Source organism: Salvelinus namaycush, chromosome 7 (genome assembly GCF_016432855.1).
Source record: "Salvelinus namaycush isolate Seneca chromosome 7, SaNama_1.0, whole genome shotgun sequence".
In the NCBI taxonomy this organism is placed as follows: domain Eukaryota; kingdom Metazoa; phylum Chordata; class Actinopteri; order Salmoniformes; family Salmonidae; genus Salvelinus; species Salvelinus namaycush.
The window spans coordinates 52,007,306-52,033,405 of NC_052313.1; the positions used below are offsets into that span (position 1 = coordinate 52,007,306).

The 26,100-nt window shown below is 42.2% G+C and overlaps 2 protein-coding genes across 2 annotated transcripts in view; one reads left to right on the forward strand and one right to left on the reverse strand.

Moving 5' to 3' along the window:
• LOC120051399 (calcium-binding protein 39-like) lies at window positions 1-23,370 on the forward strand. The gene is made up of 9 exons (XM_038998241.1): window positions 1-211; window positions 17,140-17,265; window positions 18,421-18,585; window positions 18,682-18,800; window positions 18,907-19,075; window positions 19,330-19,389; window positions 20,125-20,190; window positions 20,311-20,454; window positions 20,621-23,370. Exons 2-9 carry the CDS (start codon window positions 17,164-17,166, stop codon window positions 20,798-20,800), a joined length of 1,005 nt encoding a protein of 334 aa, XP_038854169.1. The 5' UTR covers window positions 1-211; window positions 17,140-17,163; the 3' UTR covers window positions 20,801-23,370.
• The window catches only part of LOC120051398 (cytidine and dCMP deaminase domain-containing protein 1-like), an 8,986-nt gene continuing 6,197 nt past the window's right edge, over window positions 23,312-26,100 (reverse strand). The window contains exons 6-10 of the mRNA XM_038998240.1: window positions 25,980-26,029; window positions 25,635-25,804; window positions 24,921-25,110; window positions 24,613-24,670; window positions 23,312-24,065 (exon numbers count right to left, since the gene is read on the reverse strand). Of these exons, the coding sequence (XP_038854168.1) occupies window positions 23,965-24,065; window positions 24,613-24,670; window positions 24,921-25,110; window positions 25,635-25,804; window positions 25,980-26,029 (569 nt within the window). The 3' untranslated portion in view covers window positions 23,312-23,964. The remainder of the gene's footprint in view (window positions 24,066-24,612; window positions 24,671-24,920; window positions 25,111-25,634; window positions 25,805-25,979; window positions 26,030-26,100) is intronic.

Below are 26,100 nucleotides of genomic sequence, written 5' to 3' on the forward strand. Positions count from 1 at the left end.
GGCTCATATCGAATCAGACCAAATGGAATTCTGCACTGCCTTCTTAAAAGATTCCGTACATTTTAATTCGCACATACACATATTCCTCTGACGTTTTGCCCAGCATACAACACACCGCTGGCGTGACCAGAAAAAGCTGCTCGGTTACATTGAGAATCGAGACAGCAGCTAAGACATCCGAGAGAAAAAATACAAAATAGACTCTTGCACCGTAAGTATTCGTAATTTATTAGATCCTTACGAGATAGCTAGCTAGGTAAAGTTAGGCAATTTTATCCCACGATTATTGTTCAAATGTTTCAAATTGATGCTGCCCTTAACATTGTTTCAAACTTGAATCGATTGAATACAATCTTTCTACTTTAATTAAATGCAGCCATTGCCAATCTGTTTAGCTGCTTTTCTGTAAAACCATTAGCTGCTAAAACGGTCCGATTTATGCATGTGACATCCATTCTGATAAAGGGAGTTTAAAACCCCAAACGGGTGTATCCCATAGTTGACATATTCGCACATGTCTTATTTGTTTTATTTCTGCGTGTCTACATTAATCTCCATGTCATGTGAAGCCTTCACCCGGGAACGCTCTTCCCTAAACATGTTTGATGGTCCTTTAACACACAGGACAAGTAGAGTGTGTATGCGTAATGTCACGCATCGAATGTGTCAAGTCTGGCTTTGTTTGTACAGTGTTTGTTTTGCTTTAGCACTAGCAGAGCTTAGCTTTCCGTGCAGTAGGATAGGAACACCAATGAACAGTGAAGACGGAGAGAGACCGTCGCATAGGCTGCTAGTCTGTCTAGCCAGCTGTCATTCTCTATTAGGCATACAGTAACAACCTAATCGAAATGTTCGTCTTACAAATAATTTCTTAATTTAAAGACATTGGACCTTGACCTACCATGTTACATGTTTAGTTTGGCTCCTTGTTTTGTTATTATTCATTTATTTATGTATTTATCCAGCCAGACTAGTTTGGTGTTCTCCAGCTTTAATGCATAATTATTTGTGCCTCCATATTTTTAAATCAGACAGCCCGTGTCATTAGACAGGATGTGTGATGTAAATGTATGTTTTGAAGGTGTCAGATTGGCTACCAACATTCACAATCTTAGACCAGGTGCGAACAACTGTCACCCAGACTGCACCTCACATAGGATAGATTGTGTCTCACCATTTTTTTTAAAGAGTACCCTATGACATGTCTGACAAGCTGCATAGGCTTATGTCATCAGTGATGTAGTCAGTGCAGGGACAATCATGATGCTCAGTGACACTTTAGGTAACTCTAGGCCTTATGGGAGTTTTATTTCAGCAGCAGCACCATGTACTGTGTGTTGGCTCTAACCACAGATCTAGGACCAGATTACCCTACCCCCAATCATAGCCTTCACCATTAGGGGTTGGAAAATATCTGACCCTCTATCTGTGGTTAGAGGTGATTAGAGGCCAGAATGATGATGGTGGTTTGATGATAAAGATAACAGGCAAAATGGCTGCAGAACATTCCCTGAAATAGAACAACCCATTGGAGTGTTCTATCAGTCTTTTTGTTTTGTCTGGGTTCCGTTTGCATTCAGTCTGAGAGTTCTGAGTTGTTCTGTCTCTATTCTTTCTGTGATGAGGTTGTGAGTGTGTTTGTTCATGGAGCTCTGGGACTGGACTCCATCTTGACTGATGGAGATGGAATCATGTCAGGCCCTGTGAAGGGCAGTACCTCTCTCCTCTCCTGCTTCAGTCTCTCTCTCCTACTACCGTAACCATTCTCATAATTTATAAATGACTCCCTATAGCTCCATAAATGACTCCCTATAGCTCCATAAATGACTCCCTATAGCTCCATAAATGACTCCCTATAGCTCCATAAATGACTCCCTATAGCTCCATAAATGACTCCCTATAGCTCCATAAATGACTCCCTATAGCTCCATAAATGACTCCCTATAGCTCCATAAATGACTCCCTATAGCTCCATAAATGACTCCCTATAGCTTGTTTAGCAAAAAAATCTATGCATTCGCAACCATGGAGCAAAACAGGCGGGGTTGGCTTAGAATCAATGGATCGATGGCATGTAAACTTATTTTTATTGTCACATGCTTAGTAAACAACAGGTGTAGACTAACAGTGAAATGCTTACGGGGCCTTCCCAACAATGCAGAATACAATAAAGTAGAACAAATTGTGACGCAAGGAATAAATCCACAATGAGCAATGATGGCTTGGCTATATACATGGGGTACCAGTACCGAGCCGATGTGCAGGGGTACGAGGTAATCGAGGTAGATATGTACTTATAGGTAGGGGTAAAGTGACTTGTTAACAGGATAGATGATATGTGATGAGTGTGTGTGGCGACAGTGTGCCTGTGAGCTTGTGTATGTGTTGGAGTGTCTGTGTGGGTAGAGTCCAGTGTGTATGCATAGAGTCAAAAAGAGTTAGTGCATTGTTTTCGTGACGTTGTCAGCTAACCTGTCTGGCTGTAGATCAACTATTTTCCAGTTTCACATCTAATCAACCAATGCTAGATATTTGGTGAGATGAGGTTCATTTAATAAGCTATGTAATACCAGGGTATCGGTTAGATGAGGTTCATTTAATAAGCTATGTAATACCAGGGTATCGGTTAGATGAGGTTAGTTTAATAAGCTATGTAATACCAGGGTATCGGTTAGATGAGGTTAATTTAATATGCTATGTAATACCAGGGTATCGGTTAGATGAGGTTAGTTTATTTAATAAGCTATGTAATACCAGGGTATCGGTTAGATGAGGTTAGTTTATTTAATAAGCTATGTAATACCAGGGTATCGGTTAGATGAGGTTAATGTAATATGCTGTGTAATACCAGGATGTCAGTTAGATGAGGTTAGTTTATTTAATATGCTATGTAATACCAGGGTGTCGGTTAGATGAGGTTAGTTTATTTAATATGCTATGTAATACCAGGGTATCGGTTAGATGAGGTTAGTTTATTTAATAAGCTATGTAATACCAGGGTATCGGTTAGATGAGGTTAGTTTATTTAATATGCTATGTAATACCAGGGTATCGGTTAGATGAGGTTAATGTAATATGCTGTGTAATACCAGGGTATCGGTTAGATGAGGTTAATTTAATAAGCTACGTAATACCAGGGTGTTGGTTAGATGAGGTTAGTTTATTTAATAAGCTACGTAATACCAGGGTATCGGTTAGATGAGGTTAATGTAATATGCTGTGTAATACCAGGGTATCGGTTAGATGAGGTTAGTTTATTTAATAAGCTACGTAATACCAGGGTATCGGTTAGATGAGGTTAATGTAATATGCTGTGTAATACCAGGGTGTTGGTTAGATGAGGTTAGTTTATTTAATAAGCTATGTAATACCAGGGTATCGGTTAGATGAGGTTAGTTTATTTAATAAGCTATGTAATACCAGGGTATCGGTTAGATGAGGTTAGTTTATTTAATAAGCTATGTAGTACCAGGGTGTTGGTTAGATGAGGTTAGTTTATTTAATATGCTATGTAATACCAGGGTATCGGTTAGATGAGGTTAGTTTATTTAATAAGCTATGTAATACCAGGGTATCGGTTAGATGAGGTTAGTTTATTTAATAAGCTATGTAATACCAGGGTATCGGTTAGATGAGGTTAGTTTATTTAATATGCTATGTAATACCAGGGTATCGGTTAGATGAGGTTAATGTAATATGCTGTGTAATACCAGGATGTCAGTTAGATGAGGTTAGTTTATTTAATATGCTATGTAATACCAGGGTGTCGGTTAGATGAGGTTAATTTAATAAGCTACGTAATACCAGGGTGTCAGTTAGATGAGGTTAATTTAATAAGCTATGTAATACCAGGGTGTCAGTTAGATGAGGTTAATTTAATAAGCTATGTAATACCAGGGTATCGGTTAGATGAGGTTAGTTAATTTAATAAGCTATGTAATACCAGGGTGTCAGTTAGATGAGGTTAATTTAATAAGCTATGTAATACCAGGGTGTTGGTTAGATGAGGTTAGTTTATTTAATAAGCTATGTAATACCAGGGTATCGGTTAGATGAGGTTAGTTTATTTAATAAGCTATGTAATACCAGGGTGTCAGTTAGATGAGGTTAGTTTATTTAATAAGCTATGTAATACCAGGGTGTCAGTTAGATGAGGTTAGTTTATTTAATAAGCTATGTAATACCAGGGTATCGGTTAGATGAGGTTAGTTTATTTAATAAGCTATGTAATACCAGGGTGTCAGTTAGATGAGGTTAGTTTATTTAATAAGCTATGTAATACCAGGGTATCGGTTAGATGAGGTTAGTTTATTTAATAAGCTATGTAATACCAGGGTATCGGTTAGATGAGGTTAGTTTATTTAATAAGCTATGTAATACCAGGGTGTTGGTTAGATGAGGTTAGTTTATTTAATAAGCTATGTAATACCAGGGTGTCGGTTAGATGAGGTTAATTTAATAAGCTACGTAATACCAGGGTGTCAGTTAGATGAGGTTAATTTAATAAGCTATGTAATACCAGGGTGTCAGTTAGATGAGGTTAATTTAATAAGCTATGTAATACCAGGGTATCGGTTAGATGAGGTTAGTTTATTTAATAAGCTATGTAATACCAGGGTGTTGGTTAGATGAGGTTAGTTTATTTAATAAGCTATGTAATACCAGGGTGTCGGTTAGATGAGGTTAGTTTATTTAATAAGCTATGTAATACCAGGGTATCGGTTAGATGAGGTTAGTTTATTTAATAAGCTATGTAATACCAGGGTGTCGGTTAGATGAGGTTAGTTTATTTAATAAGCTATGTAATACCAGGGTGTCGGTTAGATGAGGTTAATTTAATATGCTATGTAATACCAGGGTATCGGTTAGATGAGGTTAATTTAATAAGCTATGTAATACCAGGGTGTCAGTTAGATGAGGTTAATTTAATAAGCTATGTAATACCAGGGTGTCGGTTAGATGAGGTACATTTATTTAATTGTAATAGCAGGGTGTCGGTTAGATGAGGTACGTTTATTTAATTGTAATACCAGGGTGTCGGTTAGATGAGGTACGTTTATTTAATTGTAATACCAGGGTGTCGGTTAGATGAGGTACGTTTATTTAATTGTAATACCAGCGTGTCAGTTAGCGCTGGGCGATATGGCCAAAAATCCATATCAAGCTAAATTCATTGAATTATCACGATAACAATACATTTAACGATACGCTTATAACATTTAATGTGTACCACAGTTATTTTTTTATTTTATTACCCTTAAAACTACTACAACTACTTTGAATGTTGTAGCAATCACTTGTCCCATAAACAATAACCCATATTAGCAAACTTATTTAATTTCATAATTCCCATTTCTCTAGTAGGACCCTATAGGTTATTTATGTAATGACCGATATCAGCAAAATGTTCACGATAAGTGGTCGGTGTCGATCATTTTCAGTTTATCGTCCCAGCTCTAGTGTCAGTATAGGATAACAACCTTGCTGTTCTAGGCCCATGACAAGAAATACAACCACTCCCTTTAGGAAAGGCTAAAAGGATTCCTCCTTATTTTTTAAAATGTATTTATTTAACCTTTATTTAACTAGACAAGTCAGTTAAGAACAAATTCTTATTTACAATGACGGCCTACCAAAAGGCCTCCTGCGGGGACAGGGGCTGGGATTAAAAATAAATAAAATATAAATATAGGATAAAACACACATTACGACAAAAGAGACAACACTACATAAAGAGAGACCTAAGACAACAACATAGCAAGGCAGTAACACGTGATAACACAGTAGCAACACAAAACATGGTACAAACATTATTGGGCACAGACAACAGCACAAAGGGCAAGAAGGTAGAGACAACAATACATCACGCAAAACAGCCACAACTGTCAGTAAGAGTGTCCATGATTGAGTCTTTGAATGAAGAGATTGAGATAAAACTGTTCAGTTTGATTGTTCGTTGCAGCTCGTTCCAGTCGCTAGCTGCAGCGAACTGATAAGAGGAGCGACCCAGGGATGTATGTGCTTTGGGGACCTTTAACAGAATGTGACTGGCAGAACGGGTGTTGTATGTGGATGATGAGGGCTGCAGTAGATATCTCAGATAGGGGGGAGTGAGGCCTAAGAGGGTTTTTATAAATAAGCATCAACCAGTGGGTCTTGCGACGGGTATACAGAGACGACCAGTTTACAGAGGAGTATAGAGTGCAGTGATGTGTTCTTTAAGGAGCATTGGTGGCAAATCTGATGGCCGAATGGTAAAGAACATCTATCCGCTCGAGAGCAGCCTTACCTGCCGATCTATAAATTACGTCTCCGTAATCTAGCATGGGGGAAATCAATATAAATATATGCCATTTAACAGATGCTTTTATCCAAAGCAATTTAGTCATGCGTGCATATATTTTACGTATGGGTGGTCCCGGGAATCGAAACCACTACCCTGGCATCACAAGCACCATGCTCTAAAAAGGATCACATATACTGTAGATTGTATAGATAGGATATTTTTGTTACCTAACTCTGTCCTTCTAGGCTACATTAGACCAGGTTAAGGTTACAGATAATCCAGGGAAAATCAGTTTATTTGTAAAATATTGCATACTGTAGGCCCCTAATGTGTTACTAGAGGTCCGATAATGAACCCAAGTCTGTGAATTGTGTCCAACTAGGCCTAGGCTACATCCAGGCCCCTTAGTTTCATCCAATCGCTCCTCATATCCGTAGGCTTCGTGGTATGTTTATAAAGTAGGCTAGCAGCCTTTTATTTCCTGGTTGAGCATGTTGTGGCGTGTCAGAATCAGGATTATCCCTTCCATTATGAACTCATGCAGTTGCCTGTCCAGAGACATTTAGCCTCATTCCTGTTTCATTCTGATTGATGGGTTGTTATTAAAGTTGCATTAATCAAATCAAATGTTATTTATCACATGCTTCGTAAACAACAGGTGTAGGACTAACAGCGAAATGCTTACTTACAGGTCCTTTTCCAACAATGCAGAGACAAAGATACTACTTATACTGTGTTTACCTCACAGCTTCATGGGAAATGCAGTTTTCTGAGCAGGTCTGGGTGGGGAGAACAGGGTTGAGGTAGAGAGGGGGCTCCTTTCTTGCTTGTAGTCAGTGAGTGGGATAGGAATAGGATTTTCTTGGGTTCACTGTCCTGCGTTTTGCGCTGGGGCTTTTTCAGGGGTGACTGCAAGCATACCAAACATCCAGATAGAAATGGATAGTGTAGAACAGACATTCTCTTGCATGAAGAAAATAGGAATAGGAAATCCCATCTGCTCTACATGATGTGCAAGGCTGTGAGCGATGCAGTCCACTGACTAGTCTCCTGCTCTGGACTGTGATCAAAGTGACAAGCTCCTGGCATCAGTCTGTCTGTTCTGTTCTGGGAGGAATGGAGGTAATACCGTCACGCTCAGCACTAAGGATTAACAGTCACAAGTTATACTCACCCCCACTCTCACTCACCCCCCCTCTCTCTCTCTCTCTCTCTCTCTCGTAGAATGTAAACTGTATTAGAACTCTAGGTGCCAACATGGCGAACCATTGGGATCCTAAATCTCAAACGGAGTTGGCCTAACTTTGCACTGGCCATGAGTAGGCTATTTCAGTATTTCGGACGCACATTGTTGAGACATCCTCTTGAGTGATGAAACGCACACACCTATTATCTGTCGTCTGGCTGCCTTTTGTTTTGTCGTCATGACAACCATGCTGAATGCAGTGAGGTGTGCAGAGTGTAGTCTGACTCAGCGTAAGCGGTATTGCTTATGCCCTTTTATAAATCACTGCTAGATCCCAGGGGGAAGACTGCACTCTTCTTTCTGTGGGTGTATCTCAATACAGTTGCCTTCCTCTCCTTGTCTCCTCTCCTCCATCACTACTAGTGTTCTTCAGTCCTGGTCTGGGACACCCACAGGGGATGCAGGCTTTTGTTTGTTTATTTCACATCAATGTAGATGAACGAGAGGAGATTAGAAGAAGATACTTCAGACTATTGAGATGCACCCCATGGCAAGTAAGGGGAGAAATGCCTGTGGTACACTGATATATGGTATAATTAAGCAATCAGGCTCGAGGGGGTGTGGTATATACCACGGCTAAAAGCTGTTCTTATGCAAAAACGCAATGTAGAGTGCCTGGATTCAACCCTTAGCCGTGGTTTATTGATCATATACCACAAACCCCCGAGGTGCCTTATTGCTATTATAAACTGGCTACCAACGTAATTAGAACAGTAAAAATATGTTTTGTCATACCCGTGATATACCACAGTTGTCAGCATTCAGGGCTCGAACCACCCAGTTTATAATGTGTGATATACACTGAGTGTACAAAACATTAAGAACACCTTCCTAATATTGGCTTGCACCTCAATTCTTCGGGGCATGGACTGTACAAGGTGTCGAAAGCGTTCCACAGGGATGCTGGACCATGTTGACTCCAATGCTTCCCAGAGTTGTGTCAAGTTGGCTAGATGTCCTTTGTGTGGTGGAATATTCTTGAAACACACAGGAAACTGTTGTGTGAAAAACCCAGCAGCGTTGCAGTTCTTGACACAAACCACTGTGCCTGGCACCTACTACCATACCCCGTTCAAAGGCACTTCAATCTGTTGTCTTGCCCATTCACCCTCTGAATGGCAAACATAGACAATCAGTCTCAATTGTCCCAAGGCTTAAAAATCCTTCTTTACCCTGTCTCCTCCCCTTCATCTATATTGATTTGAAGTGGATTTAAGAAGTGACCTCAATAAGGGATCATAGCTTACAGACTCTTGGCATTATCTCAACCAGCTTCATGAGGTAGTCACCTGGAATGCATTTCAATTAACACGTGTGCCTTGTTAAAAGCTAATTTGTGGAATTTCTTTCCTTCTTAATGCATTTGAGCCAATCAGTTGTGTTGTGACAAGGTAGGGGGGTATACAGAAGATAGCCCTATTTGGTAAAAGACCAAGTCCATATTATGGCAAGAACAGCTCAAATAAGCAAAGAGAAACGACAGTCCATCATTACTTTAAGACGTGAAGGTCAGTCAATTCGGAACATTTCAAGAACTTTGAAAGTTTCTTCAAGTGCAGTCGCAAAAACCAAGCACTATGATGAAACTGGCTTTCATGAGGACCGCCACAAGAAAGGAAGACGCAGAGTTACCTCTGCTGCAGAGGACAAGTTCATTAGAGTTAACTGCAACTCAGTTTGCAGCCCAAATAAATGCTTCAGAGTTCAAGTAGCAGACACATCTCAACATCAACTGTTCAGAGGAGACTGTGTGAATCAGGCCTTTATGGTTGAATTTCTGCAAAGAAACCACTACTAAAGGTAAACCAATAAGAGACTTGCTTGGGCCAAGAAACACGAGCAATGGAAATTAGACCAGTGGAAATCAGTCCTTTGGTCGGAGTCCAAATTTGAGATTTTTGGTTCCAACCGCTCTGTCTTTGTGAGATTCGGAGTAGGTGAACGGATGATCTCTGCATGTGTGGTTCCCACCATGAAGCATGGAGGAGGAGGTGTGATGGTGTGGGGATGCTTTTCTGGTGACACTTAACCAGCATGGCTACCACAGCATTCTGCAGCAATATGCCATTCCATCTGGTTTGCACTTAGTGGGACTATCATTTGTTTTTCAACAGGACAATGACCCAGCACACCTCCAGACTGTGTAAGGGATATTTGAACAAGAAGGAGAGTGATGGAGTGCTGCATTACAGGACCTGGCCTCCATAATCACCTGACCTCAACCCAATTGAGATGGTTTGGGATGAGCTGGACCGCAGTGGTATTTTGGGATTTCATTAGCATCCCCATTAGCTGTTGCAAAAGCAGCAGCTACTCTTCCTGGGGGCCACACAACTTGAAACATGACATAATACAGAACATTAATAGACAAGAACAGCAAGGACAGAACTACATTACAAAAATAAAGGCACAAGTAGCCTACATAACAATGCATACACAAACTATCTAGGTCAAATAGGGGCGAGCGGGTTTTCTGTTTATTTGAGCAATACGAGATGGAATGGAGTTCCATGCAATAATGGCTCTATATAATACTGTACGTTTTCTTGAATTTGTTCTGGATTTGGGGAAAGTGAAAAGACCCCTGGTGGCATGTCTGGTGGGGTAAGTGTGTGTCAGAGCTTGTGTAAATTGACTATGCAAACAATTTGGGATTTTCATAAACAAAGAGTAGAGGGCCTAGAGAGCTGCCCTGCGGTACACCACACTTTACATGTTTGACATTAGAGAAGCTTCCATTTAAAGAAAACCCTTGTTTTATATTAGATTGCCATATCGTGGATTTAGAACGGAGGCTGAAGGCTGAGCTGGGGTTCAACAACAGTTTATGGTCAATAATATCAAAGGCAGCACTGAAATCTAACAGTACATCTCCCACAATCTTCATATTATCATTTGTCAGTGCAGTATATGTTGAGTTTCTTTCTCTATAAGCATGCTGAAAGTCTGTTGTTAGTTTGTTTACAGCAAAATAGCAATGTATTTGGTCAAACACTATTTTTTCCAACAGTTTGCAGCAAGCTTATAGGTCTGCTGTTTGAACAAGTAAAGACCGCTTTACCACTCTTGGGTAGCGGAATTATTTTGGCTTCCCTCCAGGCCTGAGAACGAAGACTTTCCTCTAGGCTCAGATTAAAGATATGACAGATAGGAGTGGCTATAGAGTCCCCTACCATCCTCAGTAGCTTTCCATCTAAGTTGTCAATGCCATGAGGTTTGTCATTATTATATAACATTAATTTTTTCCACCTCTCCCACACTAACTTTACAAAATTCAAACTTGCAATGCTTTTCTTTCATTATTTGTTTTTTTTATGCATTAATATGATGGCTCACTGTTCATTGTTGGCATTTCCTGCCTAAGTTTGCCCACTTTGCCAATGAAGTAATGATTCAAAATAATTGGCAAAATTAAATGGTTTTGTGATGAATAAGCCATTTGATTAGATGAAAGATGGAGTTGAATTTGTCTTTCTGCCCATAAATTAATTTAAAGTTATTCCATCATTCTTTATATTTTTGATCTTCACTTCATAATGCAGTTTCTTCTTTTTGTTGAGTTTAGTCACATTTCTCAATTTGCAGTAAGTCAGCCAGTCAGATGTGCAGCCAGACTTATTAGCCACTCCTTTTGCCCCATCTCTTTCAACCATACAGTTTTTCAATTCCTCATCAACCCATGAAGCCTTAACAGTCAGTTTCTTAACAGGTGTGTGTTTATCAATAATTGGAAGAAGCAATTTCATAAATTCATCAAGTGCAGCGTCTGGATGCTACTCATTAATCACATCAGACCCAAAAATATTTTTAACATCATCCACATAAGTCACAGCTAAATCTCTTATACACAATTTTAGGCCAGCTGTTGGAACTTTGGCTTTCCTGGATATAGCCACTATATTGTGATCACTGCATTCAATGGGTACGGATACTTGTTCCTGTAGTGTTTGTAAACATGGAATAGCCTTCGTTTCTCAGAACAAGAATAGACTGATGAGTTTCAGAAGAAAGTTATTTGATTCTAGCCATTTTGAGCCTGTAATCGAACCCACAAATGCTGATGCTCCAGATACTCAACTAGTCTAAAGAAGGCCAGTTTTATTGCTTCTTTTAATCAGCTCAACAGTTTTCAGCTGTGCTAACATAATTGCAAAATGGTTTTCTAATGATCAATTAGCCTATTATTAAAATTATAAGCTTGGATTAGCAAACACAACGTTCCAGAGAAACACCGGAGTGCTGGTTGCTGATAATGGGCCTCTGTACGCCTATGTAGATATTCCATGAAATATCAGCCGTTTCCAGCTACAATAGTCATTTACAACATTAACAATGTCTACACTGTATTTCTGATCAATTTGATGTTATTTTAATGGACAAAAAAATTGATTTTCTTTCAAAACAGGGACATTTCTAAGTGACCCCAAACTTTTGAACGGTAGTGTGTGTATGTATGTATTCTCCCGAAGGATTCTCAGATCAAAACCGTGTCCTATCCTATCTGAGAAAATGAGAAGCATTTTTATTTATTTTATTTAACCTTTATTTAACCAGGTAGGCTAGTTGAGAACAAGTTCTCATTTGCAACTGCGACCTGGCCAAGATAAAGCATAGCAGTGTGAACAGACAACAACACAGAGTTACACATGGAGTAAACAATAAACAAGTCAATAACATAGTAGGAAAAAAAAGAAAAAAAGAGAATCTATATACAATGTGTGCAAAAGGCATGAGGAGGTAGGCAATAAATAGGCCATAGGAGCGAATAATTACAATTTAGCAGATTAACACTGGGGTGATAAATCATCAGATGATCATGTGCAAATAGAGATACTGGTGTGCAAAAGAGCAGAAAAGTAAATAAATGAAAACAGTATGGGGATGAGGTAGGTAAATTGGGTGGGCTATATACCGATGGACTATGTACAGCTGCAGCGATCGGTTAGCTGCTCAGATAGCAGATGTTTAGAGTTGTTGAGGGAGATAAGTCTCCAACTTCAGAGATTTTTGTAATTCGTTCCAGTCGCAGGCAGCAGAGAACTGGAAGGAAAGGCGGCCAAATGAGGTTTTGGCTTTAGGGATGATCAGTGAGATACACCTGCTGGAGCGCGTACTACGGGTGGGTGTTGCCATCGTGACCAGTGAACTGAGATAAGGCGGCGCTTTACCTAGCATAGCCTTGTAGATGACCTGGAGCCAGTGGGTCTGACGACGAACATGCAGCGAGGGCCAGCCGACTAGAGCATACAGGTCGCAGTGGTGGGTGGTATAAGGTGCTTTAGTAACAAAACGGATGGCACTGTGATAAACTGCATCCAGTTTGCCGAGTAGAGTATTGGAAGCTATTTTGTAGATGACATCGCCGAAGTCGAGGATCGGTAGGATAGTCAGTTTTACTAGGGTAAGTTTGGCGGCGTGAGTGAAGGAGGCTTTGTTGCGAAATAGAAAGCCGACTCTCGATTTGATTTTGGATTGGAGATGTTTGATATGAGTCTGGAAGGAGAGTTTGCAGTCTAGCCAGACACCTAGGTACTTATAGATGTCCACATATTCTAGGTCGGAACCATCCAGGGTGGTGATGCTATTCGGGCGTGCGGGTGCAGGCAGCGACCGGTTGAAAAGCATGCATTTGGTTTTACTAGCGTTTAAGAGCAGTTGGAGGCCATGGAAGGAGTGTTGTATGGCATTGAAGCTCGTTTGGAGGTTAGATAGCACAGTGTCCAAGGAAGGGCCAGAAGTATACAGAATGGTGTCGTCTGCGTAGAGGTGGATCAGGGAATCGCCCGCAGCAAGAGCAACATCATTGATATATACAGAGAAAAGAGTCGGCCTGAGAATTGAACCCTGTGGTACCCCCATAGAGACTGCCAGAGGACCGGACAACATGCCCTCCGATTTGACACACTGAACTCTGTCTGCGAAGTAGTTGGTGAACCAGGCAAGGCAGTCATTAGAAAAACCGAGGCTACTGAGTCTGCCGATAAGAATATGGTGATTGACAGAGTCGAAAGCCTTGGCCAGGTCGATGAAGACGGCTGCACAGTACTGTCTTTTATCGATGGCGGTTATGATATCGTTTAGTACCTTGAGCGTGGCTGAGGTGCACCCGTGACCGGCTCGGAAACCGGATTCCACAGCGGAAAAGGTACGGTGGGATTCGAGATGGTCAGTGATCTGTTTGTTGACTTGGCTTTCGAAGACCTTAGATAGGCAGGGCAGGATGGATATAGGTCTGTAACAGTTTGGGTCCAGGGTGTCTCCCCCTTTGAAGAGGGGGATGACCGCGGCAGCTTTCCAATCCTTGGGGATCTCAGATGATACGAAGGAGAGGTTGAACAGGCTGGAAATAGGGGGTGCGACAATGGCGGCGGACAGTTTCAGAAATAGAGGGTCCAGATTGTCAAGCCCAGCTGATTTGTATGGGTCCAGGTTTTGCAGCTCTTTCAGAACATCTGCTATCTGGATTTGGGTAAAGGAGAAGCTGGGGAGGCTTGGGCGAGTAGCAGCGGGGGGGGCGGAGCTGTTGGCCAGGGTTGGAGTAGCCAGGAGGAAGGCATGGCCAGCCGTTGAGAAATGCTTGTTGAAGTCTTCGATTATCACGGATTTATCGGTGGTGACCGTGTTACCTAGCCTCAGTGCAGTGGGCAGCTGGGAGGAGGTGCTCTTGTTCTCCATGGACTTTACAGTGTCCCAGAACTTTTTGGAGTTAGAGCTACAGGATGCAAATTTCTGCTTGAAAAAGCTGGCCTTTGCTTTCCTGACTGACTGCGTGTATTGGTTCCTGACTTCCCTGAACAGTTGCATATCGCGGGGACTATTCGATGCTATTGCAGTTCGCCACAGGATGTTTTTGTGCTGGTCGAGGGCAGTCAGGTCTGGAGTGAACCAAGGGGTATATATCTGTTCTTAGTTCTGCATTTTTTGAACAGAGCATGCTTGTCTAAGATAGTGAGGAAGTTACTTTTAAAGAATGACCAGGCATCCTCAACTGACGGGATGAGGTCAATATCCTTCCAGGATACCCGGGCCAGGTCGATTAGAAAGGCCTGCTCGCAGAAGTGTTTTAGGGAGCGTTTGACAGTGATGAGGGGTGGTCGTTTGACCGCGGACCCGTAGCGGATACAGTCAATGAGGCAGTGATCGCTGAGATCCTGATTGAAGACAGCAGAGGTGTATTTGGAGGGCAAGTTGGTCAGGATAATGTCTATTAGGGTGCCCATGTTTACGGATTTAGGGTTGTACCTGGTGGGTTCCTTGATGATTTGTGTGAGATTGAGGGCATCTAGCTTAGATTGTAGGACTGCCGGGGTGTTAAGCATATCCCAGTTTAGGGCACCTAACAGAACAAACTCTGAAGCTAGATGGGGGGCGATCAATTCACAGATGGTGTCCAGGGCACAGCTGGGAGCTGAGGGGGGTCGGTAGCAGGCGGCAACAGTGAGAGACTTATTTCTGGAGAGATTAATTTTTTAAATTAGAAGTTCGAACTGTTTGGGCATAGACCTGGAAAGTATGACAGAACTTTGCAGGCTATCTCTGCAGTAGATTGCAACTCCTCCCCCTTTGGCAGTTCTATCTTGACGGAAAGTGTTATAGTTGGGTATGGAAATCTCAGAATTTTTGGTGGCCTTCCTAAGCCAGGATTCAGACACGACAAGGACATCAGGGTTGGCAGAGTGTGCTAAAGCAGTGAGTAAAACAATCTTAGGGAGGAGGATTCTGATGTTGACATGCATGAAACCAAGGCTTTTTTGATCACAGAAGTCAACAAATGAGGGTGCCTGGGGACATGCAGGGCCTGGGTTTACCTCCACATCACCCGAGGAACAGAGGAGTAGTAGGATGAGGGTGCGGCTAAAGGCTATCAAAACTGGTCGCCTAGAGCGTTGGGGACAAGGAATAAAAGGAGCAGATTTATGGGCGTGGTAGAATATATTCAGGGCATAATGTGCAGACAGGGGTATGGTGGGGTGCGGGTACAGCGGAGGTAAGCCCAGGCACTGGGTGATGATAAGAGAGGTTGTATCTCTGGACATGCTGGTTATAATGGGTGAGGTCACCGCATGTGTGGGAGGTGGGACAAAGGAGATATCAGAGGTATTAGGAGTGGAACTACGGGCTCCATTGTGAACTGAAACAATGATAACTAACCCGAACAACAGTATACAAGGCATATTGATATTCGAGAGAGACATATAGTAAGGCATAAAGTAATCGCAGGTCTTGATTGGGAGAGCTAGCTAAAACAACAGGTGAGACAACAGCAGCTAGTCAGCTAACACAACAACAGCAGGTAAAATGGCGATGACTAGGCAGAGAGGGTCAGATTAACTACACACAGAGCCTGAGTTTGCGGCTGGGGCCGACAGATAAACACAAATAAACAGAATGGAGTACCGTGATTAATGGACAGTCCAGCAGGCATCAGCTATGTAGCCAAGTGATCATAGTGTCCAGGGGGGAGCAGTGGATGGAGCAGGGAAGCCGTCACCACGCTAGCACGCGGCGTTTAAAGTTAGTAGCCCGGGGGTGGTCTGCTCAGACGGAGGCCGGTTGAGGGCACAGCGGATGGAGTATTCGTCGGCAGACCAGACGTGGTGGTGTGGCGGGGCGCCGTGTTGACAGAGAATCCAAGCCAGATGGCGAAAGAGGTATTGTAGAATTTTGTTTGCTAACTGGTGCTAGCTTCGTGGCAGTGGCGTTAGGGGATAGCTTCGGTACTGGGTGCCACGGAGGGTGCAAGCTAGCTAGCTGCAAGCTGTGAGCTAGCTAGCTGCTAGCTAGCTGCAAGCTAGCTGTGAGGATCAGAAGTAGTGGCTCAGGGATTACGGCAGGAATCCGGCGTTGTTGTGGAGAGACAGTCCGATGCTGGTAGATTGGCGAGTAATATCCAGGCTAAGAACAGGGCTGGTGTCTGTGCAGAAGGTAAAGTGACTAAATAGCTTGTAGCTGGTTAGCTACTGGAGGTTCTTGAATGTGTTCCAAAGTTAAAAATAATAGCGATTCCGTATCACATTGGGTGAGGCAGGTTACCGGAAGGTATAATCGAATTAAAAATCGAAAAGAGATAGAAAAAAAATATATATATATACAAAAAATACGAAAAATACAAAAGTACACGGGAGGACGGACAAAACACGCCTACACTGCTACGCCATCTTGGATCTGTGATGCATCACATCACATCTTCCAATTCATTTTTTCTGAATTGGGACTTTTTAAATAAATGATCTGCCACTGATAGTTGTTTTTTTTAGCATGAAAAAACAGAGTTTCAATCGGACGGACGGTATAAATAAGCAATAAGGCCTGAGGGGGTGTGGTATATGGCCAATATACCTATGCATGACACAACACTGATACAGCCCTTAGCTGTGGTATATTGGCCATATATCACAAACCCCTGAGGTGCCTTATTGCTATTATAAACTTGTTACCAATGTAATTAGAGCAGTAAAAATACATGTTTTGTCGTGCCTGTGGTATACGGTCTGATATACCACGGCTGTCAGCCAATCAGCATTCAGGGCTCGAACCACCCAGTTGTGTAATTTATATGTTATCGATAGATAGGGTATAATGTGTATGTCCTGTGTGTGTTTTTAAGGCTGTCAGGAGAGGCCCAGCCACCATGCCGCTGTTCGGTAAATCCCACAAGAATCCCGCCGACATCGTCCGAACTCTGAAGGAGAACATGGCCATCCTGGTCAAACATGACAAGAAAACAGATAAGGTGTGACGCATCTTCATAACACGAATCCTCACTAAACAAATCCTTACAACACAAGTCCTTATAATAGTCCTCACCACACAAACCAGTACTTCCCTTAGAAAAGGCCCACAAGCAGGTGTTGTGTAACATTGCTGTTGGGGCCTCGGTGTACCTCTTCTATTTGATCCGATCAGTCAGTTGGTGTGGTTATTATTACGGTGTGCCTCTAGCTGACACTGGGCTGTGAAAGTAGCATCGCTGCCTGGCCGTTCCTTCATTGACACCCAGCTGTAAAGGCCCTCGCCACCACGGGACTGTTAGAGAGTTCTGTCCAGACAGAACTCGCAGTAACCTGGCTGTGTGCTGGAACTGCTTCAGCTCTAACCAGGCTGCTTCCACACACAGCCCGGCTATAGTGATCTCAATACAGTCCACTCCTGTCATATGCAATGCTGATATCCAGAGCAAGTCAATAATAATGTGTCTTATGATTGGGCCTGAGGCTGAGACATAAGTGTCTACAGAGATGTACCTCCGTAGGTAGTCAATTAAATGTCTCCCTCTAGTGGTCAACTCAAGTACAATACCATGGCAGTTTTTTTTAATTTTATAAACAGCATAACATTATTAGCAGCAATACTGTTAGAAGTACATATTGTGCCTCCCGGGTGGCGCAGTGGTCTAGGGTACTGCATCGCAGTGCTAGCTGCGCCAACAGAGTCTCTGGGTTCACGCCCAGGCTCTGTCGCGACCGGGAGGTCCGTGGGGCGACGCCCAATTGGACTAGCGTCGTCCGGGTTAGGGAGGGTTTGGCCGGTAGGGATATCCTTGTCTCATCGCGCTCCAGCGACTCCTGTGGCGGGCCGGGCGCAGTGCGCGCTAACCAAGGGGGCCAGGTGCACGGTGTTTCCTCCGACACATTGGTGCGGCTGGCTTCCGGGTTGGAGGCGCGCTGTGTTAAGAAGCAGTGCGGCTTGGTTGGGTTGTGCTTCGGAGGACGCGTGGCTTTCGACCTTCGTCTCTTCCGAGCCCGTACGGGAGTTGTAGCGATGAGACAAGATAGTAATTACTAGCGATTGGATACCACGAAAATTGGGGAGAAAAGGGGATTTTTTTTTTTTTTTTTTTAAGAAGTACATATTGTGCCTGTGTGTCTAACTGGTGTCCCTGTCCCAGGCATCAGAGGAGGTGTCTAAGTGTCTTGTGGCCATGAAGGAGATACTATATGGGACCGGTGACAAGGAGCCTCACACAGAGACGGTGGCCCAGTTGGCCCAGGAGCTCTACAACAGCGGCCTGCTCATCTCCCTGGTGGAAAACCTGCAGGTCATCGACTTTGAGGTGAGACTGAGCCAAAGCCGGACCATCAGGGTCATGTTCATTAGGCACCAATTCATTAGGCACCGTTTTTAAACGTTTTCCATTGCATGCCCCCAGGGGAAGAAGGACGTGTGTCAGATCTTCAACAACATCCTGCGGAGGCAGATCGGCACCCGCAGCCCCACCGTCGAGTACTTCTGCTCTCACCAAGAGGTGCTGTTTGTGCTGCAAAAAGGGTGAGTTTTTCTCTCACACACACACTCTCTCTCTTCATGTACCAAAGCTGACCAGAGCCATTGGTATGATACTCAGTGACGTCTGCGTGTGTCCCTCTTCCTGCAGGTATGAGACTCCTGGGTCGGCGCTGAACTGTGGCATCATGCTGAGGGAGTGTATCAGACACGAGCCACTGGCCAAGCTGGTTCTCCACTCAGAACACTTCCAGGACTTCTTCAATTACGTAGAGATGGAGACCTTCGACATCGCCTCAGACGCTTTCGCCACCTTCAAGGTCAAATTACACAAGATTTGAAAGCATCTTTGGGTCCTGGAAAAACCTTGTATTAAACCCATATTAATAAGACTAGGATGGGCCCGTGATGATATGCTAATCTTTACATTACTGTTGTATCTGTCCATGCCTATTTGTTTGAGAGTTGACAAAATGTATAGATCAGAAATGATTCGATGCAGCAGATGATATGCAATCTACAATGTTTGTTTTTGTGTGAATTAAAGTGAGCACGTTTCCTCCCCCATTCACAGGACCTGCTCACAAGACACAAGGTCCTGGTAGCTGAATATCTAGAACAGAATTATGATGCCGTAAGTGACATGTTCAACATTCTGCTGCCCTGGGAGCATTTACCTTTATCAGATGGACTTCATGGAAAGAAAATGTTTTTTGTTGTTACACCATCCACCCTCTGCCCTCTTGACAGAATTCATGAAGGAATGGGTGAATGCATTTACGACGTCACACACTCGTACTCTCATTGCCATTTACCAGATGAATACACTGAAGTGCGTGCCGATAAACAAAACATGTTGATTGATGACCCATACTCCACAATGAATGAGTGCATTTATAGCACCCTTAACACACTAGCCACACACTCCAGGCATCTGTGGTCACTGGCTTTCCCCGCTTGCATAAGACCACTGTGTCTGTTGGTTGTAGTGTGGGGCTCAGGGAAGACCCCAGGGGAGAGCAGACAGGCCGGCTGGAGGCTGCTCGGGTTACAGGCCAGACACTACCATACACTGGGCCGCACTAGGTTACAGAAGGCTGCTTTCATGCCAAAGGCCGCTGGAGGCCTATCTCTCACACACACACTGGCCCAAACAGCACACCTGATAAGGGCCCTTTCAGACCTGACTGAGAGATGTTAGAAAATATATCAACTTCAATAGACATTCCATCCCATTTAACTATCTGAAACACCAAGTTAATTCTATGAACATTTATTTCAAAAAAACAAATATTGTGAATTTATTTTGAGCCACTTCTGACTGTTGAGATGCAGCCACCCCTCAGCCTGTTCCTTTATATCTTTGCAGATCTTTGACCAGTATGAGAAGTTATTACACTCTGATAACTATGTGACAAAGAGACAGTCATTAAAGGTGTGTTCTATTATTCACATTTTACATGGATTATTTATAGACAAACTTTGCATGCTATTATGGTGTTGATTATCTCACTTCATAGTAAACATTTGCATACTCTGGTCTTTGTTTGTGTAGTTGTTGGGAGAGCTTCTGTTGGACAGGCATAACTTCACAGTGATGACCCGGTACATCAGCAAGCCTGAGAACCTGAAGCTGATGATGAACCTACTGAGGGACAAGAGCCCTAACATACAATTTGAGGCCTTCCACGTCTTCAAGGTACGACACAAAAGCCGTTCCCTGAGCCGTTCATATACAAAGTCTGGCAAACTGGCACCCATGTTGGCCTCAAACATTCCATGGCATTACCATTGGGTTCTTACTAGAATGTAATTGCCGATATCAATGTAATGTACAGTGCTGACAGGCTGACCCCTCCACCCAGGTGTTTGTGGCGAACCCCAACAAGACGCAGCCCATCATAGACATCCTGCTGAAGAACCAGCCCAAACTCATCGACTTCCTTAGCAACTTCCAGAAGGACCGCATGGACGACGAGCAATTCAACGACGAGAAGACCTACCTAATCAAACAGATCCGAGACCTAAAGAAACCCGCCTCTTAAAACCTTACCCCCATTCGTCCCCAAAACCCTTCCCCTTAGTTATGACCTTTACCCTAACCTTTACTTTTTATTGTCGACAAAAATACATTGACAATAATGATTCAATTTCTTAATATCAAAGACATTCTTTTTCTTGGTTCCTTAAACATTGCTGAGAATAGTTCTTAATCACAGATTTTTTTTCATTGTTTTTACTTTTAAATTAACCCTTTTATTATTAGTGTGTAGTGTTCCAAAACGGGAAGGGGATTTCCTCTCTTGGGGGGAACCAATGGTTAGAGACCTCTAGGTGATTGGCTGAGTGAGCTGTGGAGACCACTGGTCATCACTTTAATTGCACAAATATTTTTTGGAAAATGTTCTCTTCTTTTCATTGCCACTTGCAGGCACGAGCCATCTAGATAGTTCTGACTTCTAATACTCTCCTAATCTAACCACAGTACAACTGAAGTATCCAGAATCATAGAAGGAATTACTATTTCTCTATTAGAGGATCTAAATGGTATTCTCAAATGTTTCGTAAAACTCCTCTTCAGACTCCCTGCTAGTCTTACTCCTGTGGTTGTACTTCCACTATTTACACTTAAGTTATGTTTCAACGCTGTAGTAGGTCCTCTGACATGACAACTCTAAATGTGATCTTACAAGGAACATATTAGATGTCTGGTGATCAGCAGGGCCATTCTTTTACTGCTAACCTTCGTATAGAATATGACTTATCAATAGTTTTGATAATTGATTCTCCACAGATGGCTGGTAGCATTTTCTGTATCATTCAACGCTAAAGGATGTATTCCTTTTTGGTTTATTTTAAGCTGATGAAGTAGTTTCCTGTTCAACAGGATTCTATCATGATGATTAAAAAAAAGTTTGTCTTGTGTATAAAAGCTGGTTTTAACCCATAAGTGAGTGCCATTGCGGGTGACAGAAAAATCCTCTGATTTTTTTTTCTGTACGAAAGTGATTTCTTTTAACTTGTTTTCTTATTTGGAGGGGGATGGTTGGTGGAACACAGTAGGGGTACATAGAGGTGCCTTTGTTTTTCCTTTTTTTGTATTTTAAATACTTTTCTAGGCAGAGCTTAATTCTTATTTAGAAAAATATGGTCTGGTTGAACATATTAGTCGTGATTTAAGCAATGAACCTTGAACTCACTATATTTGAGTTGTGCAGTTGAAGGAATATTTTACTTTGAGAACTTGTTGCAGTTCATTGATCGCATCATAAAACTAGGAACGAGGAGGCCAGGACTATGATTGTCCAGGAAAGTTAACATACCAGTAAACTGGATAAGGTAGAAGCATCTTGCTCTTTTTTTATGTAGCTTGTTTTGGGGAAATCTAAATTAAAACTTAAGACAAATTGAGCCAATACATATTTTAATCGTGGTGTTTGAATTTGTAAGTTACGATCACATCTAAATTGAAAATATGAACTAATTAATATGGCTCTTCAATGTAATATTGAATAATAAATGTGATGGGCACCATGCCACGGACAAGTGATTGTTCTTTAAATTGCAATTGGTAGATTGGACTTGACACACACAAGGGATAGTAACCTCAATGCCCTTTTCGTTTTGGTGAAACTCAGTCATTCTAACCCTGTTCTATATCTGGTGCTAACATGCAATATTGATCTTGACCACATTTCTAGACCAGTGTAGACAATTAATTGTGAACAGTTCTTCCTGACCCTCTCGAGGTAGCCGGGGACAAATTGATTGGTTGGATGAAAGTTCAGTGGGCAGAGCTTAGAGTGACATGTCAGTGGGTGGAGTTTACAAGTAAAGACAAGTGTTTCAGGGAGGTGGAGTGCTTGTAGGAGGGTGTTAAACAGGTTGCGACAGATGGTGTTGCCAGTTTGAATCCCAATGCGGCTTTTGTTTTCCAACCTAAAATGTTTTAGTACATATCTGACATACTAAAACGACGAAAGGAATGAACAGCTTTATAAAATGTACAAGAACAATAATGATGCCCTCCCTCCCGCTGGTGCTGTGGACTAGGACCACAAGGTCACAGGTTCAAGTCTTGCCATGCCAATGACCTTTCTCAAAAGTGATATTTTGAACCCTAGTCCCTCCCTGTATTCAAATTATGAGATTCCCAATGTTAAGACATTGATCCCTTGAATCAATGATTTTAGAGGGACTATTTAAAATAGTTTGACAATCCAGATCTGTTTACACTTGTAAGATATCAAGATACAATTAGTCCTCGATGACCTCTGGAGGTAGGAAGAATCATCAATAATTGTAATATTCTACACAGGTCTAGAAATGGTCACAATCAGAATATGGACAATATCAAGACACAGGACCCATGTTAACACCAGGTATAAACGGGGCTTCGAATGGCATAAACTGTGACGTTGTTGGATTAAAATAAGAGACTTAAAAGATTCAGGCTGTATCAGTAGGAACTTACACCCAAGCCAAAACAGATTTACTTAACATACTGTACTAAAGTAATATTGACGCTTTTCAACCATGGGATTTCATTTAAAAAAAAATTTAATCACATTGATACTACTGTACCACAACACCAATAAAAGAAATGCATACATTGTTTTCCTGGTTTGTCATGTTTTTTTGCTGCTAGATGCTTATTGTTATCAGTTAAAAGCAGTTTGGCAAAACAGGATGAAACAATTCAAGGATGTAGGAGCCAACCATGTAACAAAAAAACAAAGCACAGTTGCATGGGTCTAGGAGTTATTATCCTTTGAGGCAAAGTGCAATATAGTGGCGGTAGCCTGCACTGGCTGGGATGTGACTTGGATTCTTCAAGTCTGGAAGAACTATAGTAAACTTAAAGCTACAATCAACAGTAGCCTTCATACAACTTTCATTGTAAACTCCTCAGACAAACAATTAGGAAACACACATTTACAGTTCACTTATACATACAAGCCTTGTAATAACTTTTTTTAAATATCTATACAGTCAGTCCTTTAAAATCACCTTGAGTTTACTCCTTGAAACTGTCCATTACAGGGGAGTATAAAGAGGCCTTTGAATTTCCAACATTGTTCAAATGCATCCTTCCTTACTTGAATCACTGATCAATATGCGATTGGATAAATGAAACGTTTCCAATGCCAACAAGAGCCTGGGGACCGTAGCCTGGTGAAACCAGACTGAAAGCTACAGGTACTATTGTTCAACAAACAGGAGAAAGGTCTGGATTTGTTGCTGACCGTAACCTCTTATTGGATTGAAGGGCCTGTTCAGGCTGTCTCCCATGCTTCCCCACACATCCATCTGTAATCATAACAAGACATGGTCAGAGGTGGGACACATCGCACAGTCAAATCAGAGACGGTTAGAAGTGCTGATCCGTCATCAGTATTGTGGTGATTAGGTGGCGGCATGCACATTACATTTGCGCGAATGGCAATATAAACTCAGCAAAAAAGAAAACGTCCTCCCACTGTCAACTGCGTTTATTTTCAGCAAACTTAACATGTGTAAATATTTGTATGAACATAAGATTCAACAACGGACATAGACTGAACAAGTTCCACAGACATGTGACTAACAAATGGAATAATGTGTCCCTGTTAGTGTCTTAACGACCGTTCCACAGGTGCATGTTCGTTAATTGAACAAGCATGGGAAACAGTCTTTAAACCCTTTACAATGAAGATCTGTGAAGTTATTTGGATTTTTACGAATTATCTTTGAAAGACAGGGTCCTGAAAAAGGGACGTTACTTTTTTTGCTGAGTTTATTAGAGAAGGAGGAGAAGACGTGACATCACTCTCTACAAATGTCATGCTAACTAATGGTACAGAGAAGGACAACTCACTGGCTAGATGAAGACCAGCATGTTCAGAGGCTCTCCTGGCCAGAGAGGACTTCTGCCACTGTGATGAAAACATGTAAACACACTAAGAAAATTGCATCTGTAGAAAGCACTATTATAAGTATACCTCAATAGCCTAACAAGGAAAACACAAGGATAGGTAAAAGCTGAATGGAAAACATCTACGAGGAATCCATCCAGTTTTTTTCCCTCATCAGTACAGATGCAGAAAATATGAGAGGAATAGACTATTGAGATGCTGCTACACCCATAGAAAAACTATTAATCCGTCAATCAATGTAGGTACTCACAATGAACTTCAGGACTCCTTGGAGGCCGTGGAATCTGAGGTAGGAGATGTCTCCCTTGTCTTTACCGCTGTCCAGGTCAGTGGTGTAGATCTGCTTGATCCCAGCTCCTCGGATCAGAGGGACACACTCATCACACGGACACTTAGTCACAAACAGCATGGTGTTCTCCTCCTCGCGTATCTCGTCACTCCTAGAAACGACAGTCAATCACATTTATTTACGTCATAAATCCTCATGCCCAGCTACTAATTCCTGCCCCCTGGTCCGATTTCTCGGATGTACCTCCTTGCTTCCTCTCTGCCATCTCCGCTGACCTGTAAGGACTGGACAGGTCAAGAGCAAATATACCCATGTACACATTCCCTGTATTTCCTTCATTTACAGATGTAGGATCTTAATTTGATCACCCTGTTGCAGAAAAACGTTCCCGCAATGCAAGAAATGTAAAATGTGTAGTGTATTTGAGGTTTAAAAAGGCTTCTGAAGTTTGCCAATTCCACTTTAAAAATGTCAATACCTTACGAAAAATGTATCAAAACCTACAAAAATGTCCATTAATTATAATCCACATAATTCACATTTCCTGTTGCTGCAATTAAGCTCCTACATCTGTTTCCTGTCCTCTCATATCAGTGGAGATGAAGGGTGGATATAAGGGGAGGAAGTCACTTAGGAGTATTGAGATGGAGCCCATGTCTTCCCTCTCCTCCTGACCTGAAGGTGAGTGCGTTTTGCTCAGCGTGGATGATGTAGCGGTACTTTCTCCTCTGGCGGTCCTGCTGTTTGTTGTCCATCTGGGGGTACTCTCCGTACTCTGAGCCCACTGGGTAGGCGTTGTACCCACAACCCACCAGGTACAGCCTCCCCGTGCCATCACAACCACCCTAAAACAGGTGAGCACAGAACACAGTGAATGCCAGTTTGACCTTATTCATTTTTCACATTGAAATCTTTGTTACCAGCCTTTCCACTTTATTTTTGTCATTATATTACAGAGGCAAAATACATAATATTCATGTATAGTTATGAGCTTAGAAAACACAATAATGGTTTACTCACTGATTTCCCTTCTGCCCAAATGACAGCACCAACCCCAACCTTAGGGTCCTCTGGAATATCAACAAACAAGTAACACTCAGACATGTTCATCTGTTTCAACCTTCAGACAGGTTGAACCACC

Excerpts from the sequence above, each read along its gene's own strand:
- LOC120051399 (XM_038998241.1), top strand. The coding sequence starts at position 17,164 with ATGCCGCTGTTCGGTAAATCCCACAAGAATCCCGCCGACATCGTCCGA. Across the intron at positions 17,266-18,420 it reads ATGACAAGAAAACAGATAAG|GCATCAGAGGAGGTGTCTAA; the intron begins GTGTGACGCATC and ends TCCCTGTCCCAG. Across the intron at positions 19,076-19,329 it reads ACGCTTTCGCCACCTTCAAG|GACCTGCTCACAAGACACAA; the intron begins GTCAAATTACAC and ends CCCCATTCACAG.